Genomic DNA, 22,929 nt, shown 5'->3' on the forward strand with positions numbered 1-22,929 from the left:
ACACCGAAGGGAAGGAAGACTGAGACTGATGGTGTCTCAGCTTTGCTCGAAAGAACTTTCTGTGATGATGGAAACGTTACGTATACAGTGTTAAATTAATACAATGGCTGCTAGCCACACGTGGAAACTGGGCACCCGAAATGTGGTTCTGGGGAATGAGGCACAGAAGTTTACATTTAATTTAAATTAAAGTTAGTACTCAGTTGTTAGTGGCTACTGAATTAAGAGAGCCCAGGTGTAGAGGAAATGGGGTTCCCCCTCTCTCTGGGACCAGAGACTAGGTTAAGGGGCTTAGACCCTGACCAGAAGAGACATAGTGTTGGTAAAAGGGGTTCTCGCTAAGGGAAGTAAGAGAGACTCTCCAACACAGTGGCTTCAGGGGGCTCACAAGGGAGCCCTTTCCTGAGGAAGGGGTCATAGCCCACGGACTTTGGGGACAGTGTTATCCAGAAGAGGTCCCTCAGCTCTTTTTTTTTTCATCTCATTTTTAAAAATTAATTTTTACTGGCATATAGTTTCTTTACAATGTTGTGTTAGTTTCTGCGTACAGCAAAGCGAATCAGTTACACGTATACATATATCCACTCTTTTTAAAATTCCCTTTCCACCTAGGTCACCAGAGAGCACTGAGTAGAGTTCCCTGTGCTATACAGTAGATTCTCATTAGTTATCTATTTTATATATAATAGTGTATATATGTCAATCCTAATCACCCATTTCATCCCTCCCCCCCATAACCATAAGTTTGTGCTCTATGTCTGTGACTCTATTTCTGCTTTGCAAATAAGTTCATCTGTACCATTTTTCTAGAGTCCACATATACGTGATTATTATATGATATCTGCTTTTCTCTTTCTGACTTACTTCACTCTGTCTGACAATCTCTAGGTCCATCCATGTCTCTGCAAATGGCACTATTTCATTCCTTTATATGCCTGAGTAATAAGCTCTGCCTTTCTGTTCTGAACTTCCTTCATCAATCCCAGAGTTTTTAGAGAAGTCTTGTTGGGCACTAGAGCCAAGACTTAGTTGTGCTTTGGGGAATTAAGAGAGAGAGACTCTTTGGTATGGTTGAGCACATGGGGGCCTCAACAAATTAGCAGCGTCAGGTCAGTGGCTTACTTGAGTCTGGACTTCCAGGTCTAGCTTATAGGAGAAGTTCTTTAATATTTGCTAGAATGAAATTAACTGAGAAAGGAAGTCTCCAGATAATGTTTATCCACGGACGTCGTTTTGCTTATGCATGGGCCGACCCCTTGTCAACCTCTTATTTGGGCAGACCGTAAAATCTGACACTTGTATGTTTCCATCAACAGGTTTAGGAGTTCAACTGTCTAAAAACACTGCTCTCACTTTAACAAAAAGAACTTTAGATAAAGTAGCCTTTATCTAAGAATTTTAGATAAAGCAGCCTTTCTTATGACATAATTGAGTTCCACATGTGGCCAAGGCCCTGCTAAAGCTTTGTTCAAAACAACTGCTATTTGAGAAAGGCAGTCCAGTTGGACATGTTCTCTAGTCACAGACCTGTGGCACAAGTGCCAAGTTCTATCACACGCAATTAGAACACCACACAGCTAAGTACCTGGGCCATAGTGTCTCAGCTTCCCTGGGCAAGGCGCCTTCACAGATGGAGATTTAGGCAGTATGGGGTAGTAGGAATGGAACCTTTTGAAATGTAGCTATTAAAGATACTGTCAACTATGAAACTTTTTTTTTCTTTTTTTTTCATTAAAGTATAGTTAATTTACAACGTTATGCTAATTTCTGCTGTATAGCAAAGTGACTCAGTTATACACGTATATACATTCTTTTTCTATATTCTTTTCCATTATGGTTTATCCCAGCAGATTGGATATAGTTCCCTGTGCTATACGGTAGGACCTTGTTGTTTTTCCATTTTAAATTTAATAGTTTGCATCTGCTAACCCCAAACTCCCAGTTCATCCCTCTCCCTCCCCCACTCCCACCTGGCAGCCACAAGTCTGTCTTCTGTGTCTGTGGAAACTCACTGCTCTTAATAGAATGATTCACATGATATAAAAATCACATATGAATTATTTCACACACAAAAAAACCTGTCTCCATAGATAACTAAGACTTCCTTTGTCAGAAAGTGAAAACTATATAACCCGTGCTTCCTTTTCTACTACATGTATAAACGCCCTTAAAGCCTAAATTTAAGGGCTTTGTATTCACTAGCTCTTTCCAGTTGCTTGGTAACATTTACTTTTTCTGTTTCATCCTTACATGTCTTACTTTGTATATTTTAATCTGTAAACCTCCTGAAATCCTTTTGGAAACAAATAGGTATAGCACTCAAACACATAAATCCGTAATCCTTTCAGAGATCAGAACAAAAAAGTACTACATACCAAGACCAATAGAAGGATATTTTATTCAATTATCTTCCCCAGATGGGAAGTTAAATAATAATTTGCAAGAGAAAGGTTAATGACGAGAGTGCAGATTAAGTTAGGTGGTCCATTGTATTTGATGAAAAAATGTCTTAGGGCTTCCCTGGTGGCGCAGTGGTTGAGAGTCCGCCTGCCGATGCAGGGGATACCGGTTCGTGCCCCGGTCCGGGAGGATCCCGCATGCCACGGAGTGGCTGGGCCCGTGAACCATGGCCGCTGGGCCTGCGCGTCCGGAGCCTGTGCTCCGCAATGGGAGAGGCCACAACAGTGAGAGGCCCGCATACCGCAAAAAAAAAAAAAAAAAAAAAAAAATGTCTTAGCTAGCAAAGCATTCATCTATCTTCTTCAATGAAGGGAATTTTGCAGGCATCCAATAATATCATTTGGCCTTTACCTACTCCAGGGCATCAATGCTCCTTACTGGAAAGCGAATCAGGAGCAGCTCTGGTGTGCCTTACTTACATTCTCTTCCCCAAGAGAGCTAGGATGACTTGCTAAGAGAGCAAGCATCACGCATAAATTCAGACGGTGTCAAGGCCATCTCAGCAGACACAATTCAGAGAATGCAGCCTGCTGACCCTGCACTGCAGTCTTCAGGAGCTATTCTATTAACTCCCTGCTGTGGACCCTTGAGGCTGAACGGGTCTGGATAATCCGAAAGGAAATATTTACGATGTCAGACAGGAGATCTTACGCAATATATAAACACGGCAAAATTACAACACAAAAATCAAAATTCACATTATAATAAAAATCTAAGGAAAGGTGTTAATAGAACAAGTAAGTATCCTATAAATCAGTTACCATCACTGCTGCTCGGGGGTAGACATTCACCACTGGCGAGGATCTGCTCTCTTGCTGCCTGAATTAGCTAGCACTACAAAGAAGCATAGAAAGCAATCCATTCTATTGTGTTCTCTCTTTAGTCACACCGCGTTTGGCTCTGCCTCGCACCTGCCTCGTATCTGCACATGGACTACACGCAGGAAATGATTCCAGAAGGGTTATCCCTACTCCTATCCCCAGCTCTCTTCACCAGCAGGTAGCTATTCTTGAGGTCCCGCCCTCAGCCCACAAAGAACTACAAGACCGTATCCGCCTTTCTTCAATGCTCTGTCCCAGCCAGGAAGCAGAAATCACAGCCCCCCTAAGACAAAGGTTGCTGCTGTCATTTTGTAACTTGACCTCTAACTTTCTAATCTACACCTCTATCTCAACCCAGTTCCTGAAGCATACGATTTATGGTTATGATTTGCACCTAGTTCTTTGCAACTCAGGCTTAATGATCCTTCCTTTATTGTTTTGACCCGGCAAAATCTGATCCCATCTGTGTTCTAGGGCATCTCACTTTTTTCACCTGCTACATCCCTGAGAGAACTCTGACCTAGAAGGACCCCACTCGAGTTGGGAAGGGAGAGGTCTCTGTAATACAAAAGGCTAAATGCTGGATTGTTACATAACAAAATTACTGGAGATTTGGAACCTACGGTGGGTTTCTGGAGGCAACTAGCAGTTGCCTCCAATTAAGCTTTTCGTGAAGACCAGTTCTGCTCAGACATCCTACTGCAAGCCATCCATCACGTATGGAGGGAAGCATGTGTTGTAGGGTGTAAGCAACAGTACAGGCCTCCTAGTAAGTAGGATTAAATTCCACCCCAGCCTTCAGTTCAGAATGCTATGAGGCCTCGTTAATTAGGAATGTCTGGAGAAAATGCTTCTCCAAATCAGCAAAAAAGTCTGAATTTTAACATATTTTAAACAAAAGCACAATGTGACTTTTAAATCACATATGGTAATTCAGACAAGGTTAACAAGGTAACAACGTGGGTCTGAGGTCTCCACTTTTTTTTTTTAAACATCTTTATTGGAGTATAATTGCTTTACAACGGTGTGTTAGTTTCTGCTGTATAACAAAGTGAATCAGCTATACGTATACATATATCCCCATATCTCCTCCCTCTTGCGTCTCCCTCCCACCCTCCCTATCCCACCCCTCTAGGGGGTCACAAAGCATGGAGCTGATCTCCCTGTGCTATGCGGCTGCTTCCCAGTAGCTACTGATTTTACAGTCGGTAGTGTATATATGTCCATGCCACTCGCTCACTTCGTCCCAGCTTACCCTTCCCCCTCCCCGTGTCCTCAAGTCCATTCTCTATGTCTGTGTCTTTATTCCTGTCCTGCCCCTAGGTTCTTCAGAACCTTTTTTTGTGTGTGTGTGTGTTTTTTTTAGCTTCCATAGTGTCCACTCATCTTTAATCAATAAATTAGCATCATTTGTAATTACCATAGTCATTGTTTTAATGTAAATTGATGCTTTGGAATTGTTTGAAGGAGTCTGAAAATACTGCAATTTGTCCTCTTAAATTGCTTAAACATGACCCCAATCTCCTTATTTTCAGCAGCATCAGGAAATTTCTGAACAATGGCACAAAGACAAAACTTCCAACACTACCCTGACATGAATTTTCCAAATGTCCTAATTAGAAGATGTGACTTAATGAGGTTTTCTGTGAGTTAGAGATATAAAACCAGAAGGATGCATCTTACAGACACGAGCTTCAGTTTTCACATTGGCGTGCCCTGTATATACATGACTTAAAGAAGTACTTAACTTTGTCCTTCAAAATGTCACACTAGGCCTCGGGTCTGCCATGTTGCTGAAACCCAAGGATGCTGTTCGTGCAATAAGAACATGGCTCTAGAGTGACATGAGCTGCCTCATTTCAACTGATAAAGGATTTTAGCAGGCTGATGACAATAGGATAGGAAATAGGTTTTTGGTTTTTTTTTTTGCCACCAATAAACAAAGATTTATTTGGAAATCTCCAAACCTGCCAGAAGTGGCACTTGCCAAGCCCTAGGCCCACTCTCCTTCCCAAGCTCCAAAGGGGAACAACAGTCCTCCCCACCGCTTCCCTGCCCTCCCCCAGCACACTCACCCATGCCTCAGGCCCCGCCAGAGAACTAGCATGCCCTCCCTCTAGGAGGCGTTACCCCTGGGCCCAAAAGCTGGGGGTGGCAGCCCTCTGGCCTCTCAGGAGATGATGGTGGCCAGAGCCACTTGCATAGACTGAGAAAAGAAAATAAGGAAGGAGATACCAAGTAGGGCTCCCTGAAAAACCCCAGCTTACTCCTGTACAAAAAACGTGGCTCCTGCATAGAAAAACCTGCTCCACGAATAGTGCAAATACCCAAAGGAGAGGAAAAAAAAACCAGCAGCAAGGCTGGGCTGGTAGGAATAGCAAAGAACTTTGGTTTGGAAAGGCTACAGTAAGAGTGTGAGCTGTGCCCCTTTTCCTCGCCCAGCTGCCCAGAGCCAGCGCTGACTCTCACTCCAAGGGGGTCTGTAAACAAGCAAAGCCAGGGGCCTTTGTGATGTCAAAGCACAGCCTCCAGGTCCTACTTGGGCCTGCCTGCAGGGGGCAAAGGAGGCCTCTGCTGTGAATCCAATTAAAGCCAACGTGTGAGTAGTAAGGCTTTGGGGACTAAGCAACACGGAATCCTCTCACTACACTTATGAAACTAAAGCTGGGGAGCAGAAGGTGACAGGAGACACCCCTCACCCCCTCCTTGTCCTACATGTCTGTGCCCCAGAGGGTGGTCCCCTTCCAGGCTGAGGAGGGGGGTGCTCCAGGGCTGGGAAGAAAGGAAGGGATCCCCGAGCCTGCGGTCAGGCGGATTCCCGGCACCTGTTCCAGTTCCTGCCTTTGCTGCTGCACCTTGGGAAAGATGCACCTCCCCACTGCTTCCTGGGCCCAGGGCTGGTGGTAGAAAGCAGCTCGTCTCTCCTCCTCAGGATTCCCAATCACATCAGTGATGATCTTGGGAACGGAGCCATGCCGGGATGAAGTCCTGGGGGTCAGTGCTAAAATTGAGCATGAGATCCCTCTGGGTCTTCAGCTGGTTGACGGACTCAGTGGTCTCATGGAGCTTGATATCAAGGGCTGCGATCTGCTGATTGGTGGTAGAGGCCGGAAAATTGCTCATCTGGGCCTTGAGTGGGTCATCCACCTCCACATCAATGTCATAACAGCCTGTCTTCTTCTGGTCGTTAGGGTCCACGCTAATGACATGGTTGATGACAATGGGGTCTGGATGCTGCAACAACCCGGCCAGCTTCATGGGAATCTCAGAGAAACGGAGTCGGCCAAAGCTGAAGATCCGGCAGAAGTACCGGTTGCAGTTGACGTACTCCCGCTCGTGGCCGTCCTGCAGCTGGTTGTGTTTGACGTAGGGCCACAGGGCCTGCATGGTGGCAGCCCTCGTGTGTGTGTGTGCACCCCCAGCAGCCTCGCCAGTCGGGGGTTCGACTTGTAGTGGGGAGGCTGATGATCCAGCATGAGCAGGTGGCTGCACCTGACGTTGAGGTCTCGGGCCGTTTCACCTGGAGGGCATCTGTCTCCTGGGTGGTGGGCATCCGGTGCCACTCCAGCAGGTGGTTCAGGCCCGTACAGTTCCTTTGTCCAGCTCAATGACGAGGCTCTTAAAGACTGAAGAAAACTTCCTCTTCTGTTTCCTAGGATCACCCAGCAGTTTTCCCTCTACTCGGAGTTCCCAGGAAGCCACCTGGTCCCCTGCGGGGTTTCCCCCCGGGGGTCCCTGCGGTTCCTGCACTATCACCCTCTGCCTTGCTGGGACTGAACATACTAGAAATATCGATCTGCAGCTTTCGTTTTTGCGTCAGGGGCTCTCTGACGGCCTCCTGGATCTCCATCTGCTTTCGAGCAACAGGCTGGTCCAGCTTCCGCTCAAAAGCCAAGAGATCCATGTACGCCTGAGGCTCTGGGACAAGATCCCGAATTCGCTGAGGTAGAACTTTATCTGCCACCTTCCTCCTCTTTAACCCCCGGCGCTGGGCAGGCATCGGGGGCTGGGCCTGGGGCACAAGCAGGCGTTTTCGGAATGGGTCCATCACGGTGGGTGGCATGCCAGGTCGAAGTGGAGCAGCTGTGCCAAATGGGGAGCCTGCAGGGGTTCCCACCTGCAAGCCAGCCATGGGCATCCGGCTCCCTGATGACCTGCCAGGCCTCTGGTAGTGCGTTGCAGGGCCCCGGGGTCCCCCCATGCCTCTAGCCGGCCCGGGCCCCCTGAGCGCCGGTCTGGGCAGCACGCCGGGTCCCGATGGCAGAGGTGGAGCTCCCAGGGCCGCGGCCAGACATCGCTCTGTCCCTGGAAATAGCTTTTATATTAGCCCATTCTGAGTTCGTATTAATTTTTATAGAACTAATGAATTATAAGAAGGAAAAGAAAAATGAACCCTTAACATCAGCGGAGGGAGGCGGAAGACTGGAGGGGTGAAGAGCTTTGGGGCTGAAATTCTGCCATTTCTCATTTGCTAGCTCTGTGATCTGGACCAGCTATTTCTTATCTCTAGGCCTTGGTTTCCCCTTCTGTAACACAAGGATAAGTAACACTTTTCTTGATATAAGAATAAACGAGGTAAAAATGCTCAGCTTGGCATCTGCTTCAAAGATGGTATTACTTTTACTACTGCTACAACTACTGCTGGTACTAGCGTTACGATTGTTCTCTCTATCGGGTCTATTGCCACTTCTCCCCTAACAAGTGAGGTTTTTAGCAAAAATAATGCTTCAAACGCTACGTGCAAAATCACAGCGCTGCTGGTGCTGGTGTGTCAGGCGCCGCGCTAGGTGCTCTGGGTACGCTCACTCCTATTTCTCAGTGACCCAGTGCAGGAGTGCTGTTATTATTTTTTTTATCACCATTTATTATTTAATTTCATAATCCATATTAACTTCATCTTACCAGTGAGGAAACTGATGGACACAGAAAGAAAAGTTAAATCCAAAACTGGAACCCAGGGAGTCTGAATCCTGAGTCCCCACATCCAGCCACTTCTGTGTTCTGCTTCCCACCTTGTTTCTACTTCTGATGATGCTGTTGCTGACGATCAGGCCTAGAGCTAGACCAGCTTTTACATTCAGGGCCATATTACTCGGGATGTCTGAGCGGCTGTCCAGGAGTACACACGACCCAGTAATTCCTTTCCCTATGATTATGAGCTTACTCAGGTTACAGAATCGTGTTACTCATTCTGAAAGTTTATAGGGGACAGAAGATAAGAGCGAAAGGTGGCCTCTATTATTTGGGTTCTAAAGTCTGGGCCTTATCCAGACATTCCAAACTCATTCCCACCTGGAAGATCGAGACCCTGATTTCTAGAGCACTGTTAGTGCCATCCGACCCCTTTCTACAGTCTCAGAAATTTCAACTTGGGGGACAGTGTGTAGTGTTCAGTCATCATTATTTAAATCACATTTTCTATATATTCACTTAGATATTTATCACCCACCCGTACTCCCGACCCCGATCTTAGTTTTCTTTTCCTCCTAGGAAATAGGCACACCCCTATGCAAGCAAGAAAACGCACTAGGATAAGGAGACATCACACCTTCCACTGACTGGGAGGGCCCTTGGAGGTCAACTGTCTTGACCTCCTCCTCATGTTGGGGCAGGAGGGTTAAGAATCGTTTCAAATGCTTGAAGCGCACATCAGACCGCAGCACTCTTACCCGCGCGGTGAAGTCCACGGCTGCCGCTCGGTTTAACAGCAATGTGGCGACGTTGATATTTCCATAGTGAGCAGCTATGTGGAGTGGAGTGAAGCCACTCTGGAAAGAAAACAGAGCAGACGTTCAGCTGATTCCTGCCGGCCCCTTGCCTGACATGTTAATACCATAACCCTGCCCAGATAAAAACGGGGAAGCAAAATACGCTGAGGTCCACATTCCATTCTGTACTAGGTTTCTTTCCGTTAGTGCCAATTGCTCATAGGATTTCAAAGAGATGCCAAACTCACGGGCAGAGGAATAGCCAGGGAGGAACCAAGGGTGGAGACTGAGCCATTTTAGTAATCCAGGAACAGAACTACACAGAAGCCAATGTTTCCAAAAGTTAAAATAGGGATGACAAGAAATATCTGGACAGCTCAAAGAAAGTTCGATTAGTACCACTGTTTTATCATTCATAGGATCGTCCATTGAAACTCTGTCAAAATTTAACTTGCTTTATATATTCAATGTAGAGTCAAATGAACGAACGGTAAAAGCCAATCTTAATGATGAAAGCAATTTGGGGGGAAGAGGGACTATTACACATTGGTCTTGAATCGTGGTGAACGCATTTCATGAAGAAATCGACAAGCTGGTCTCTTCAGTAGCAAATGCCTACTCGAGAACACGTTTTTCTGGATCATTCATACCAAGGTCATTTTACTTCCTTAAAAAAAGTGGTAAAACATGCAGCGATTCACTTAGTCCCCAAAGATTTAAACCTTATAGGAACTAGATGCATTTCTAAATTGTTAGCAAGCTTCTCAGCCATGCTAGCGATCTGACTGACTCTTGTCAAGGGTGGGTCATATGTGTGCCCTTCTGAGGTAACTTTCATCTTGCTGACACCACTGAGGGTAAGTGTCATGCAGTACTCTAGAGAACCAATCCTAGATGAGTAGAATGACAGGGTTGTCTGCAGCTTTAGGTACAGCTGATAAGTTTCTCAAGTGTCAAAACGCTTCGTGTCACAGAACGCTATTGAAATACCCTTAAGTTTCAAGGCTTCCTCATACTTCCTTTCAAACACCAGGTTCAGCTGCAGAAAGCCCTGGTAATCAGACTACTATCTTCCCTGGCACATGCTACTTTGAGGGCGGGGGTATAAAGCAGGTATCTAGCCTACAGAAGGCAATGCAAAGAAGAAGGGAAAGAAATGAGGTAGCAGCTCTAGGAAATGGGAAAATGATGATGCAGATATAGATCATATGTACACGTATGTATATATATATATACCTCTGTTGTTCTATTCACCACCATCTAGGTTAACACATTTGGAAGCAAGGAGGAGGAAAAAATGAACGGTTAGTTTGCTGTCGGTGATAATGGGTGGCAGAAAGCTCATGACAGCTAAGTGACGAGGGTGAAAGCTCTGATGGAAGCACGATAGGCACAGAAAGAAAGCTAGACTGAATGAAGGCCTATGTGACGGCCTATTCCAAATGCCACATTTCCTCCACCGACACTTGCAAGTGTCCAGACAATGGGAGTCGTTGGCTGGGACCCTGGCTGCTGGCATGGTTTCCACAGCTGATCAATACTCAGTGCATTGCCTACCGTCTGAGATAGCAACCAAAGGTTGATTTTGTGCACACCGTGGCTAGCATTTTGTAATTTTTCACCTTGATGTTTGAGCTGACGTGTTAACTACAGTAAAAATATATGTTCAAAGGAAGGACACTGTTGGGTACATATCGATTGATTTCTTTTGAGGTGGCCTCCATGTTAGCACACATAGGGCAGCACCCACAGTTCCCTCCCAGCTTTAGATGCCAAGGGCGGGGGATGTGCCTTCGGCTGGATGACTTGGGCGCTTGATTTTACTCCTTTCAGTGCAGTTAAGTGTTTGGCATAAGCTCCAAAGGGAGCCCAGGCATTCTTCACATTTGGGTGCCTAACACAGGATGCTGCACGAGGGGCTCGTTTCCCAGGTCCTCACCTTCGACTCTACATCTGCATTGTTGTCGTTCTGCAGCAGCAGGGCGGCAGCTTTCGTGTCATCTTTCCTGGCAGCGATGTGAAGAGCTGGAAGACGCACTTTTCCTTTCGTGTCGTTTTCTAGCAGGAGTGACACTACTTGATCGTGACCTTGTTGCAAAGCTACTGCCAACGGTGTGAAGCCATCCTGCGAACAGATGGATGGGTCAAGACTGGTCTCTATGGATATTTTCTTCTTCATTAACAAATAAGAAGGTGACCGACTGACCAAATGTCAATTTTTGTTCGGGGTTATTAAAGCTGACATACTCAAGTAGACATATATGTGGAAAGAAATTTAAAACGACACATATACCGAAGCAGGAAATAATTAAAAAATTTGTAATAAGTTTATGGGTTTCTTTCTGTGGAAAAAGTGGGTAAATTTTGAAAGTCCTACCTAAGCAAGAAAAAGACGGCAGAATTTCAGTATCCATAAAATAATCTCAGCGAAAACAATTACCTCTCGGGTTAAATCCAGGCAAATTTTTCAAAGGAGTTCATTTAAATAAGCTGTAAACATTTCCACTGATAATTTAAAACTGTTTTATCCAGTACCTTGTTGCCTAGCATACCCTATCTGCTTCATCACTGTACCTTGTGGCCTAGCGTATATCTGGTGCTCAATTAGTATATGTGAATTAATGAGCTATACTCACTGCTGTTTTAAGGAAGATATACATGAAAGACTCACGGTTTCTCCGACCAATGAAAGAAAGGATCATACAAAATGTGACTAAAGGCAATTCAGACATACACACACATCTATACATTGAGCGTTCCCACTGTATGGCCCCGGGACTTGACAAAGAGAAGACAGCTACGGATTTCACTGTGGTTAATTAATTTGTGGATGGTCTGCTGACTGTAGAACACATAGTACAGAGCAGAACATCCCAGGACTGGCTCCCAAATTTTAATTCTGCAATGCTTTCATTATCACACACTCAAAAGAACATTTCAAAATTATTTTTACTAGACAATTGGCAAGTAAGTTACTTATTATTTTATTCGGGTCATGGTATTTTAGATCTGTAGTCCCTGTGGCACAAATCGAGGGCTGCTCTGATGGAGGAGCGCTTATAAGGGAGAAAGAAAAATCAGAATTACTTGCATACTCATGTCTTGTTGGCTTTCCTAAAAGACTACTTTCACCATTGTATTCCTTGCTGGAAAACACCTACCACTCCTACCACTTATTTGGCTGAATGCAAATCAGCACACTTATATTCAAGGATGTGTAAAATATTGGCCCCAAGCGCCTAAGTGACAGTATTGCCCAGGCTCTTCTCGTACAAATCATCTCCATTCTCCTTACTAACTGTGGACGTGCGGACCATCCCCACCCTGGCTTCTAATCTCAGGCTATTTGCTGCACCCTGAAATGTCCTCCTTGGTCTACATACACAAATTCTGTCTATGCTCCAAGCCTCAAGATCTGGCTGAAGTTCCACTTGCCGCTTTCAACTTTTCCAAGAAGACCCAAATAAGGAAGAGGATGAGCATTAATGCAGCCGGAAGGACATTCCCTGCAACCATATGTAAGATAATGGAGAAAGGCTGCATACAACCTGGGCGTCATCAAAATGATATCACAGGTTACACTGAGGGACATAACGTTTAGAGTGTAATTTAATGTTATGGGAAAAAGAATCTACATAACCATGTAAATATATGATCTCATTTTCATTAAGATAAATGTGTGCGCTGTGAACATGGACAAAAAAATCTGGATGAATAAACAGAATGTTATCTCTAGGGAAAATTAACCATGGCTTTTTCTTCTTTTTGCTTTTTATTGTACTTTCTCATTTATTTAATATATTACTTTTGAAAAAAAAAGAGAAAAATACATTTAAAAAAATGGAATGGTGAAAGGAAAATTGTGTATTAAGAGTTAACGTTGCATCTCACTTTTAAAACCTGAGCAAAACCTAAGGGGTAAAAATGACAGCTCACTTCTGTTCTGCAGCAAAATGAAATGGCTACATTTCCACTGATAGGAATTTTTCAATTCACAGGGCCTATACATAAAGGAAACTACCTTGCACCAGAAAATCAACTGCAGCTGAGACATTAGCACTGACAAGAATGTGCTTCCTGCACAAACCAATTAAAGACACAAAGTACCAGCCCTAAGGTGTTAACAGCTAAAATTAGCAGCTCTAGATTTTGTTTCCAAACCAAGTTTAAACGGTTTGGTTTGCTCTGTACAGTTATTCTTAAGAGAAAAATACAAGCCGAAAGAAAACGTGATAGGAGCTCCTTGAGAAACTTCACTGCCTTGTGGACTGTCTGGCACATAATAGGTGCTTAATAATTACTTGTGCCATATAAGTGAACAAATAAATTTACCTCATGCTTCAAAATTTTGATTAGCGAAAGAAGGAAGATATCCATGGAAAAGAAGGAAGATATACATGGAAAAGATATAAATGTAGTACACAGTAATACAGGAAAGGTTTCGAAAACCACAACCATGCCAAGGACTCGATACATATATACAAGGTACATATGGAAGAAAAAAATGTATTGATGGACCTTGGCAATATCACATCATATAATAAATTAAAAATCCTATTAAAATTTTTCCACCTAAGGAATCCTTTCATTGCTCACTACTGTTCATTCTGTAAATACAGACTTCTGTATAAATGATACCAATATTATTGCAAATCGTTGTTAGAACACTGTGTGAATGAAACATCTTATTTCTTGCTGTTCTTTTTAGTCTCTAGTACTAATAATCCAAAAGAAGAGATAAAAATTCAGTCAAAGCTTCAAATAGCTCTAGATAATCAGATAGATGTTGTTTATATAGTGATGTACTAGTACCCTCATGAAGACATGGATGTGATTTGTTCTTAGAACATTCATTCATTCATTTATTTTTTAAAGCTACCAAAACCGCCCCCCCAAAACCTCTTGAAATTAATATAAAGGAGTAAAAAAGAAATCTATCTATCTGCATTATCTATCTATCTACATATCTCTATCTACATTTCTATCTATATCTATCATCTACATATCTACATATATATCATCTATATATCTATCTACCTACCTGTCTACATATCTACCTATCTACATATCTATCTACCTACCTATCTATGTACATATATATCTATCTACATATCTCTATCTATCTACATATCTATCATCTACATATCTATCTACCTATCTAGATATATATCATCTACATATCTATGTACATTATCTATCTATCTATCTACCTACCTATCTTCTTGCTAAAAGACTGAATTAGTTGTTTAAGGATTTCATACAATATTTCTTTTTACTTGGTTGTAGTGCCTCTTTTGGGGCCTTGAAAGCTTAAAAAAAATTGGAGAACTCAGTGAGTTACTGATAATTAGCTGACAAGTTAACTCTAATCTATTAGCAGTTAATTGGGTTTATATTCGCTTCTAAAGGAGATCCTTGATGCTCTGTCCATCGCAGCCTGAAAAAGAATACTACTTGTCCTTCACAGACGAAAACAGTACTAAGGAATTGCTGTCATCAGGACATTTATATTATTTCGTATTTCCGTCCAAAAATGCGAATGGGTTTCCTCTTCTACAACAACCTCTGCCGCCCATTCTCCCTGCAAAGCATGATGAGACCTGCACTACTTTGTCTTTGAGGGACTCACTCAGGCTACTTCCTCCCAGTGTGAGGATGGGCCCTGCTCGACGTCTACAAATGTTGGTTCCTTTGTTATTTCTTACCGAGCTCTAAGGATATTATTGTTTAGAAATACATTCTCAAGATAAAAATCACCAAGAGAACTGAAGGGTATGAAGTGAAAAGTAAGGCTCCCTCCTAATTTTCAGAATAAACCATTGGTAACAATACACTACGGACATTTTCTTGTATCAGTACATACAGTCTTGTCTCCTTGCTAATAGTGCAGAAGAGCGTTTTACTGTCTAAGTAGAGCCGTATTTATCCAATGACTTCCCTATTTGTCCTTCCTAGTTTTTAAAAAATTGTCATTAGTAATCGTATTGTTGAGCTTCTTATATAATAATTATTTTTTTGCGTTATCTTCTAATATATGTGACAGAAATTCTTTGAAGTGGAATTGCTATGTAAAAAGGTGTATAAATACTAATTTTGATAGTTATTGCTTCTGCAAAAGTGTTGCAACCAATTGTCAACTTCACCAATAAGGTAGTTAAGTTCCAATTTTTTCTACCCCTTGAATTTCTTCCTCATCCTGTGGGCAAAAGACTGGATCTCATTCTTTATCTGATTAATAAATTAATACTTCTTTGACTAGGAGGGAGGGTGAGGTATTTTAAACATTTATAGTTATTTGCATTTCTTTTTGTGTGAACTGCCTCTTCATTTACTTAGTGATTTCCCCTGAAGGCATAATCTCAAAAAAAAAACAGTGAGGTTATATGCAATCCCTGTATTGTCATCTTTCTTGTGCCATTCAGGAAATACTTCAGAATGAAAGTCAGAGGAGTGGTATTATGACAGGGATAACCCTACATCTGTTCTAATTCATTGTTTTGTTAAAAATAAAGAATACCCAAACGTTGGTCCTTTATTATTAGCAATAGATTTCTAGTGATACACTTTACAAGGGATTACCATCTTCCATCCAAATTAGTTTAAAAAATAAACTGTATTACCTAAAACAGTACCAGTGACTTAAATAACTTTTTATTTTTAAATAACTCTTCTATTCCTGACTGCAAACATTTTTTTTAAATACCACTTTTATCTAGTATTTAAAAATGTGTACTAGTTTTGTTTAGAAGTGAGTTTAATTAGTTTACTTTAGAACTATATAAATCCAATCATTATACTTATGCTAGCTTAAATTTGGAAAAAACCAGATTTAAAACTTATGTTTTATCACAAAAATATTTCAAAACAGTGGCTGCTTTTGAGGGAAAATTGTAAGAAGCAGATACGTGTTCTCAAGCAATTATGTAAATAGTAAATAAACAGCTCAGTTATAGGGTAGAGCCAGGCATTTAAGAACAGAGAGGGTATCTCTGCAATGGAAGATTCTTGAAAGACTAGGAATAGAGTTTTCTAATATATTTCATAAAACCTTGCGAGCCCACACGTTAATATACATCTGCAATGACATACCAGTGAGACAAATTCTCAATTTATAGCTTCAGGTTGATAAAATGCCCTATAAACATGTGAACTTACCCATGGAAAGAACCAAAGTGTCTTACCTCCGTGGCCAGGCTCTGGCTTGCACCATTGTCAAGGAGAAACTTGACAACTTCCAGGTGGTTCTCCTGGGCCGCCATATACAATGGTGTGAAACCATTCTGCAAAATAAGAATTTAAATGTTTGTGGCTTTTTAAAGCAAATCTATCCTTCCACTGTACTGATGATATTATATATTCCAGGAAATCTCACACGTAATGATTTTAATAATAGTTTAATATATTCATATTTATTAGAAAACCTAAGCACAATGATTTAAGCAGAATGTATAATTCACAATTATACTTCCTAATTCATAGTTTGAGTGTGGTTCATTGCTACATGTCTAAGTATAATTCATACCAATACATCCACTTTAGATAAATATGCACCTTCATTTAACCATCAACTACTTACTGAGTGTTTACCATGAGTAAAGGATTTTACTAGACGCCATGAGAATATGCAGAAAAATACATTTGGTCATTGTCCCAATGAATCTTTTTTTATCCCAAGCAATAATTATGTACCTTAAATAAAATATGTAATACTTTTACATAAAATTAAACACCTGAAATAGCTCCTACTTTGGAAAGAATTTATATTAATTTCCTACAGCTTCAAACTTACCACAGACGGGGTGACTTAGAACAAAGGAAAGAACAGCAATTTGAAAAGGGTATATCTTCAACTTTAAAGTCGAATTCTATTAGTAGTCTACTCTTTATAAGTATCCTTCCTTGCATTTTTTGCAAAGACGTGCTCAGAATACATACACACACATTCATATATTATATATTCTATTGTGCATCTTTGTCTGAAATGTGCCCAACTGCCAAGGAACTTGGAAGCAAATGAATACATCCATCTTAAGCTTCTTAGTAAAAATATGCTGCATATATGTTTGTTCTCTAAAACAATGTATTTCACATCTATGAAATACTTAATATTTAAAAAAACTTATTGTAAGATATATACACCAAAACGGGTATTTTTCAAACTATAATAAATTCTCTTTGAATAAGCTTTTCAGAATTCAGTCCTATTTAACTGAATGATCTGGAAATTTCATTGTTTATATTATGCAATCTCCAAGAATAAATGTAAATACATTCTAAATTAAATGTTACCAAACATTACTCAAAACTTTGTGATTCAAAAGGTCTAGGTTAATTACTATAAGTATTAATTACTATATGATGAATAACATAATTCAGCCTCTGGTAACCTCACTTTTTTGGCTTATACCTCAGAATTAGGAAATAAGTTAAAAATATTCTTGATAAAAGTATTACACGTAACAAATCTACCATAGCATATATACTTTATTCATCAGAGAGTTCCTCTATTCTACTTATTCTATTTTACACATAAATGTAATGAACTAGGTCATTGGGCTGCCAAGCTCAAGATTAGAGACACCAAATTAGAGGCAGTGGAATATGACACAGTAGTCAAGCTTCTTCCTTTTAAATTATTTACCTAGTCACATCACTAAGTTCACGGCTGCTTTGTTCTGTTATGAAAGATTTTATCAATTTTAAACATGAAACCTGGAAAAACTGCAACCCAATGTGTGTGTGTGTGTGTGTGTGTGTGTGTGTATGTGTGTCTGCGTGGGTTTCATCTCTGTCACTCTTCCCAGAGCTATGAAGGAACCTGAAAGCTGTTTAGGATACCCTTTATCGTACTGCTATTTTCTCATTTTCTTATCTGACCAAAATGAAAGATTGTTTAATCCTTGGCTGATTTAAATATCTCTTAACCAAAAAAAAGGAAAAATATTAAAAAGAAAAGAAAGGTGAAAACCAGCGTGGATTTTTATCACTCTATGAACTGAGTATACATCTTGCCACATCACCCAAAATTTCCAGATGGAAGATTCAGATTTTAGGAGTAAAGTCCTTAAGGAAAAATTCCAAAATGGATGTCATTCTCTCGGACATAAATATCAAGTAGATAATATATGTCAGTGGATCCTCAGCTTCAGGGCAGAGGTCTGCTGTAGTTCAAGTTACCTAAGAAACGCTGGTTCACAGCCCAGTGTACCTGCCCTGTTCTGGAGGAAACCTGCCAGAACCAAGCAAACATTTCATGACGCCTGAAGGAAACCCCAAACTAGGCACTGAGGTTTAGGAGATGCTGTTCTTACAGACCTAGAGCTTCCAAAGAGTGGTTCTTAACAAATACAACTTTTAGATCACTCCGTGTGCCCTTTCCACAATGGCAGAGAATGAAATGTGTACAACTGGAATTTCTCAGAAATAATACGTAGACACGGGTCACAGCAAGATGGGGCTCTGTAGTGAATAGTTCCCACAATAGATTTTCTTCTTGTTTTTTGAGTGCTTGCCATTGTACCGCTATTACTCGAAAGCTGGTCATTTTCTGGATGGTCATTCTTTCATATTGTTTCATTTTTATATATTTTTATGGATATATAATTCACTCACCAAAAAACTCACTCTTTCAAAGTGTAAAATTTAGTGTTTTTTTAAGTCCGTTCACAAAGTTGGGCAACCATCCCCACCATCTCACTCCAGAACATTCCATCACCTCATAAAGGAACCCTGGACCATTAGTATTCACTCCTCATTTGCCCCTCCTCATGTCCTCTGGCAACCACTCATCTGCCTTCCATCTCGATGGATTGGTCTGTAGTAAAAATTTCACGTCAATGGAATCATCCAGTATATGGCTTTGAATGGTCTCATTCTACTTCTGCTGACCATATTGACAAAATGGTTTTGGCGAGGCCTCCATAGTGGAAATTTCAATTTTACACTGGGTATTTGAGTGTGCGTGTTTGTGTATTTTGGTCCCTTCCTTTGGCAGTATTGTTTCTGTTTTCTTTAGAGGAACTACATCTTCACGGATGTGTAGGTAGGACTTGTCTTGGTTGGACTTTGAAGTAAACTGGCCTGCCCTTCTTCAACCACAGGGTGGACGCACGTGCGGCACGCCTCTCCTTGCTCTTCCACGTCTATTCTACGTCCTTCTCAATTCTCTTTTCTACCAAATCGCCCCTCCCCACCCTCGAATGGCCTGTAGGGACTGTATCAAAGGGCAACCTTACCCTTTAGCTTCTGATTAGGTTCTCTCACTCCAACCACCTAGTTTCCAAAGCTTTCTGAAAGCTTCTTGAGCCTTCTATTCTATGGGTTCCTCATATAATTCCAAATTGCTGAAGTTATTTGGATGAAAGCAATAGAAACTAACACGAATTAATACAAATTTTGTGTATTGGGAAAGGATCAACAAGGCGTGAGAACACGTACACACTAGATATGGTTCTAGGAAGATAATTATAAGCATCTTTTTGAAAGAGTGAATAAAAATATTACCATTACTCTCTAGTGCAAAGAGGGTTAAGGCACAAGTAATCCAGTGTGGATGACCTAGAGCTGTAATGATTTTTCATGAAATAGTACCTGGATTGGGAAGATGGTAATATTTCAGAAAGAATGTTATTTTTCTCTTAAGAGAAAAAAGTACATCACTGGTTTTTTATTAATTCCCTAACTTAGGAAATTTCCAAAACAAAGAGCTGACCAAAAAGGAACATATGGGTGGCCCAATTTACATTTGCTTTTCTGTAGCAACAATACACTGAATTCTCAAAAGGCTCAAGACTGAGTATGCTTTTTGATGTCTGATTTTATCCAATATCTTCAGTACCTTCTGCTCTGATTATGCTGTTATTGTAAGTATTGTGGTGTTATCATAAGTATGCAAAGTTGCAGACTTATAGTTTTATAGACCGTACTGAGGCATGCTACCTAATACCCACTAAAATAAAACAAAATAAAATAAAAATGAAATGAAACAATATAAATAAGGGCTTAAATTTCATCCATGCAATTTTATCCATCCTAGTTTCCTCCAACCAAGCCTTTGTATATCATAAAGTGCTGTTATTAATTAAAATGTCAAGGGCATGGTGATATATTTGTACTGATTTACATAAGGTACTAATTTTTGTGAAGACTGTTTACATCAGAGGTGTGCTATTAGTTTAAAGGTCAGAAAGGCTCTATCTGGACCACACCCATTGTCTGACTTCACCAGGACCTGACCTCCCCCCACCCATAGGAAACATTAAAAAACCCAGAAAGGGGCTTCCCTGGTGGCGCAGTGGTTGAGAGTCCGCCTGCCGATGCGGGGGACACGGGTTCGTGCCCCGGTCCGGGAGGATCCCACATGCCGCGGAGCGGCTGGGCCCGTGAGCCATGGCCGCTGAGCCTGCGCGTCTGGACCCTGTTCTCAGCAACGGGAAAGACCATAACAGTGAGAGGCCCGCGTACCGCAAAACAAACAAACAAACAAACAAAAAAAAAACAAAAAAACACCCAGAAAGACCACGGAAGCATTGGTTTAATTAAAGGGTTTTGTCTTTGTTAAAACCACTGTGAAAACCTGTCAATTTAGAATACTTTGATAGTTAAAAATATTATACGAAACAGACTTTGCTTCTTTATAAACATAGTTGGTACCTTATATTATGGAATAAAGACAGAGAAGGAGAAAAGCGTAAGGGATGTCATTTGACATGGCAGTTTGAGACTTTTCAAGAGCAAACACTGTTAATCATTGTTGTACTTCGTATAAAGTATTAAGAACTTAGTAGAGTTAAGAAGTTAGGAATCGTAGTAGAGTTCTTTAAAATCACAATTTAGTTATCTAATCCAATTTCTTTCTTAGGGTAGGCCTAAATGATTCCTGGAATGTTAAGTAATATAAGAAAGAGTTAACTAACTTATTAAGACCTAAGATCAAGGCAATGACAAAAATTATTACGAGAACATCCACAAATTCCTAGTGTATAGAGCCTCAGTTCATCAGAACTTGATACTGTCCCATGCCATTTTTATTTTCAAGGAGAATTTTTATATTTAAGGAAGGTGAGGGGCTCTCTTTATGCTGTTTCTTGTTGGCTATTAAATATTGTCTATAGGATAAAATTTCACTTAGATAGGGATACACTTTCTTTTATTTCTTCTTCTTTTTTTTTTTTTTTTTTTTTTTTGCGGTACGCGGGCCTCTCCCATTGCGGAGCACAGGCTCCGGAGGTGCAGGCTCAGCGGCCATGGCTCACGGGCCCAGCCGCTCCGCGACATGTGGGCTCTTCCCGGACCGGGGCACGAACCCGCGTCCCCCGCATCGGCAGGCGGACTCTCAACCACTGCGCCACCAGGGAAGCCCGGGATACACTTTGTTGAATAATAATATTCCTGGGATGTTTTATGTTCTGCCACCAAATGGAATTTCACTGCATTTCATGGCATTATTGCTTGCTGTTCTTTAAAGTTCCTTTTGAAAAGCTGCTACCAGGAATTATCTTTGAAACTCCATTCTGCTTCATGGTGATCTCATTACTTATCCTGTCCACAGAACGATGCAGTTCAGAAAGCTTCTGGGGGCAGGTGTCCAGAGGAAAGGGGGGCAGGTTTTCTGTCAAGTGGGTGGCTGGGTATTCCAAGCACAGCTGCAAGGAACAGAGAATTTCACAGCCCACGTTCTCCTTCCACACTTCATCATCAGGAGAGGATGTGTATACACTGAAATCAAATATGGTTAGGATTTTATTTCGACTACAGCTTCTCCCAGACATTTCAGAGAAGGTTTAAAACCACGCCTCCTCTGAACATTAGTCATGAATGAGCATAATGTTGAAAAGAAGGGAAGGTTAATTTTTCCCTCCCTTGGGGGGAAGATAGGAAAATGAAAATGGACTCAAGAGTTTTCCCACTATCTCAGAGCTTAATGCTAGCTATTTTCTAAGTAAAAAATTACAGGGGCATTTAAAAATAATTGGTTGAAAACCACAATGCTCCCCTTGTGGTCAGCTGGTCTGTATTTCTCTTCAAGTACCATACGTGCCACTATTCAACTTTATATCACTCCTTTCTGGAAAAGCTTTATTACTGTAAGTGAGCTAGCAAAGGGAATCAGCACAGGTGGCATAGACCATGTAACAAATGCCCAACCATGGGGAACTTAGAGGTTAGACCAATTGTACAAGAAATCATGCGGTCGCAAGTGCGGTGCCATTTCTTTTCCACGACACTGTTATTCAATGGCATCAGAGCTTTCAGCGCTACAGCGGGAGTAACAAGGGAGAGAATCACTACGATTCTGTGGACCCATAAAATATAAGAGGCTCCTGTTATCCAAAGATAATCAGTACTGGAAAAGACTGAAGAAGTCAAGTGCATTTAAAGTGGGGATGAGAAGGCCGCAGTAAATAATTTAAAGAGTTAGATTGAGACTTCATCTTGAAAGAGAAAAGCAGACATTGTAAAAATGACTTTATGTGATTTAACAAAAGGTAGGTTACAACTGCATTCATGTACAGGTTCTCCGAGTGAATGAAGACTAAACCAACTATGATTCTGGGGGAGAAGATGTATGATGTTCTTCCAACAGAAGTGTATGACGGCTTGACATCCTTCACTTTTTATTTTCAGAGCATAAGCAAAAAGATAGTCCTTTTGCAAAAACTACTTGGGAACCGAAGGCCTCACCTAATTTTTTTTCTTCATTTAATCTTTTGATTTTTCAAATCATTCGAGTTTGAAACACTGTCAGGAAATCATCCAAATTCTTCACACAGTCTGGGCAACTACTGCCAGAAAGTCACGACACCACAGCAGTCCGCCAGCGTCACTCTCCCTGACTTCATGAAATCCTACATCTTTTGCAAAACTTGCAGCTTTGTTCTACAGTCAATTGGTTCAAAATCTAATACCCTGGGGTAGATACTGATGAACCAGGATAGATG

The 22,929-nt window shown here is 41.3% G+C and overlaps 1 protein-coding gene and 1 pseudogene across 1 annotated transcript in view; both read right to left on the reverse strand.

The window, feature by feature from the left end:
- The window catches only part of ANK3 (ankyrin 3), a 330,729-nt gene that overhangs the window by 198,579 nt on the left and 109,221 nt on the right, over positions 1 to 22,929 (reverse strand). Inside the window, exons 5-7 of the mRNA XM_032607988.1 lie at positions 16,171 to 16,269; positions 10,929 to 11,114; positions 8,951 to 9,049 (exon numbers count right to left, since the gene is read on the reverse strand). Coding sequence (XP_032463879.1) covers positions 8,951 to 9,049; positions 10,929 to 11,114; positions 16,171 to 16,269 — 384 coding nt within the window. The remainder of the gene's footprint in view (positions 1 to 8,950; positions 9,050 to 10,928; positions 11,115 to 16,170; positions 16,270 to 22,929) is intronic.
- LOC116741885 lies at positions 5,993 to 7,399 on the reverse strand (annotated as a pseudogene).

The sequence above is a fragment of the Phocoena sinus genome, chromosome 16 (genome assembly GCF_008692025.1).
Source record: "Phocoena sinus isolate mPhoSin1 chromosome 16, mPhoSin1.pri, whole genome shotgun sequence".
Lineage (NCBI taxonomy): Eukaryota > Metazoa > Chordata > Mammalia > Artiodactyla > Phocoenidae > Phocoena > Phocoena sinus.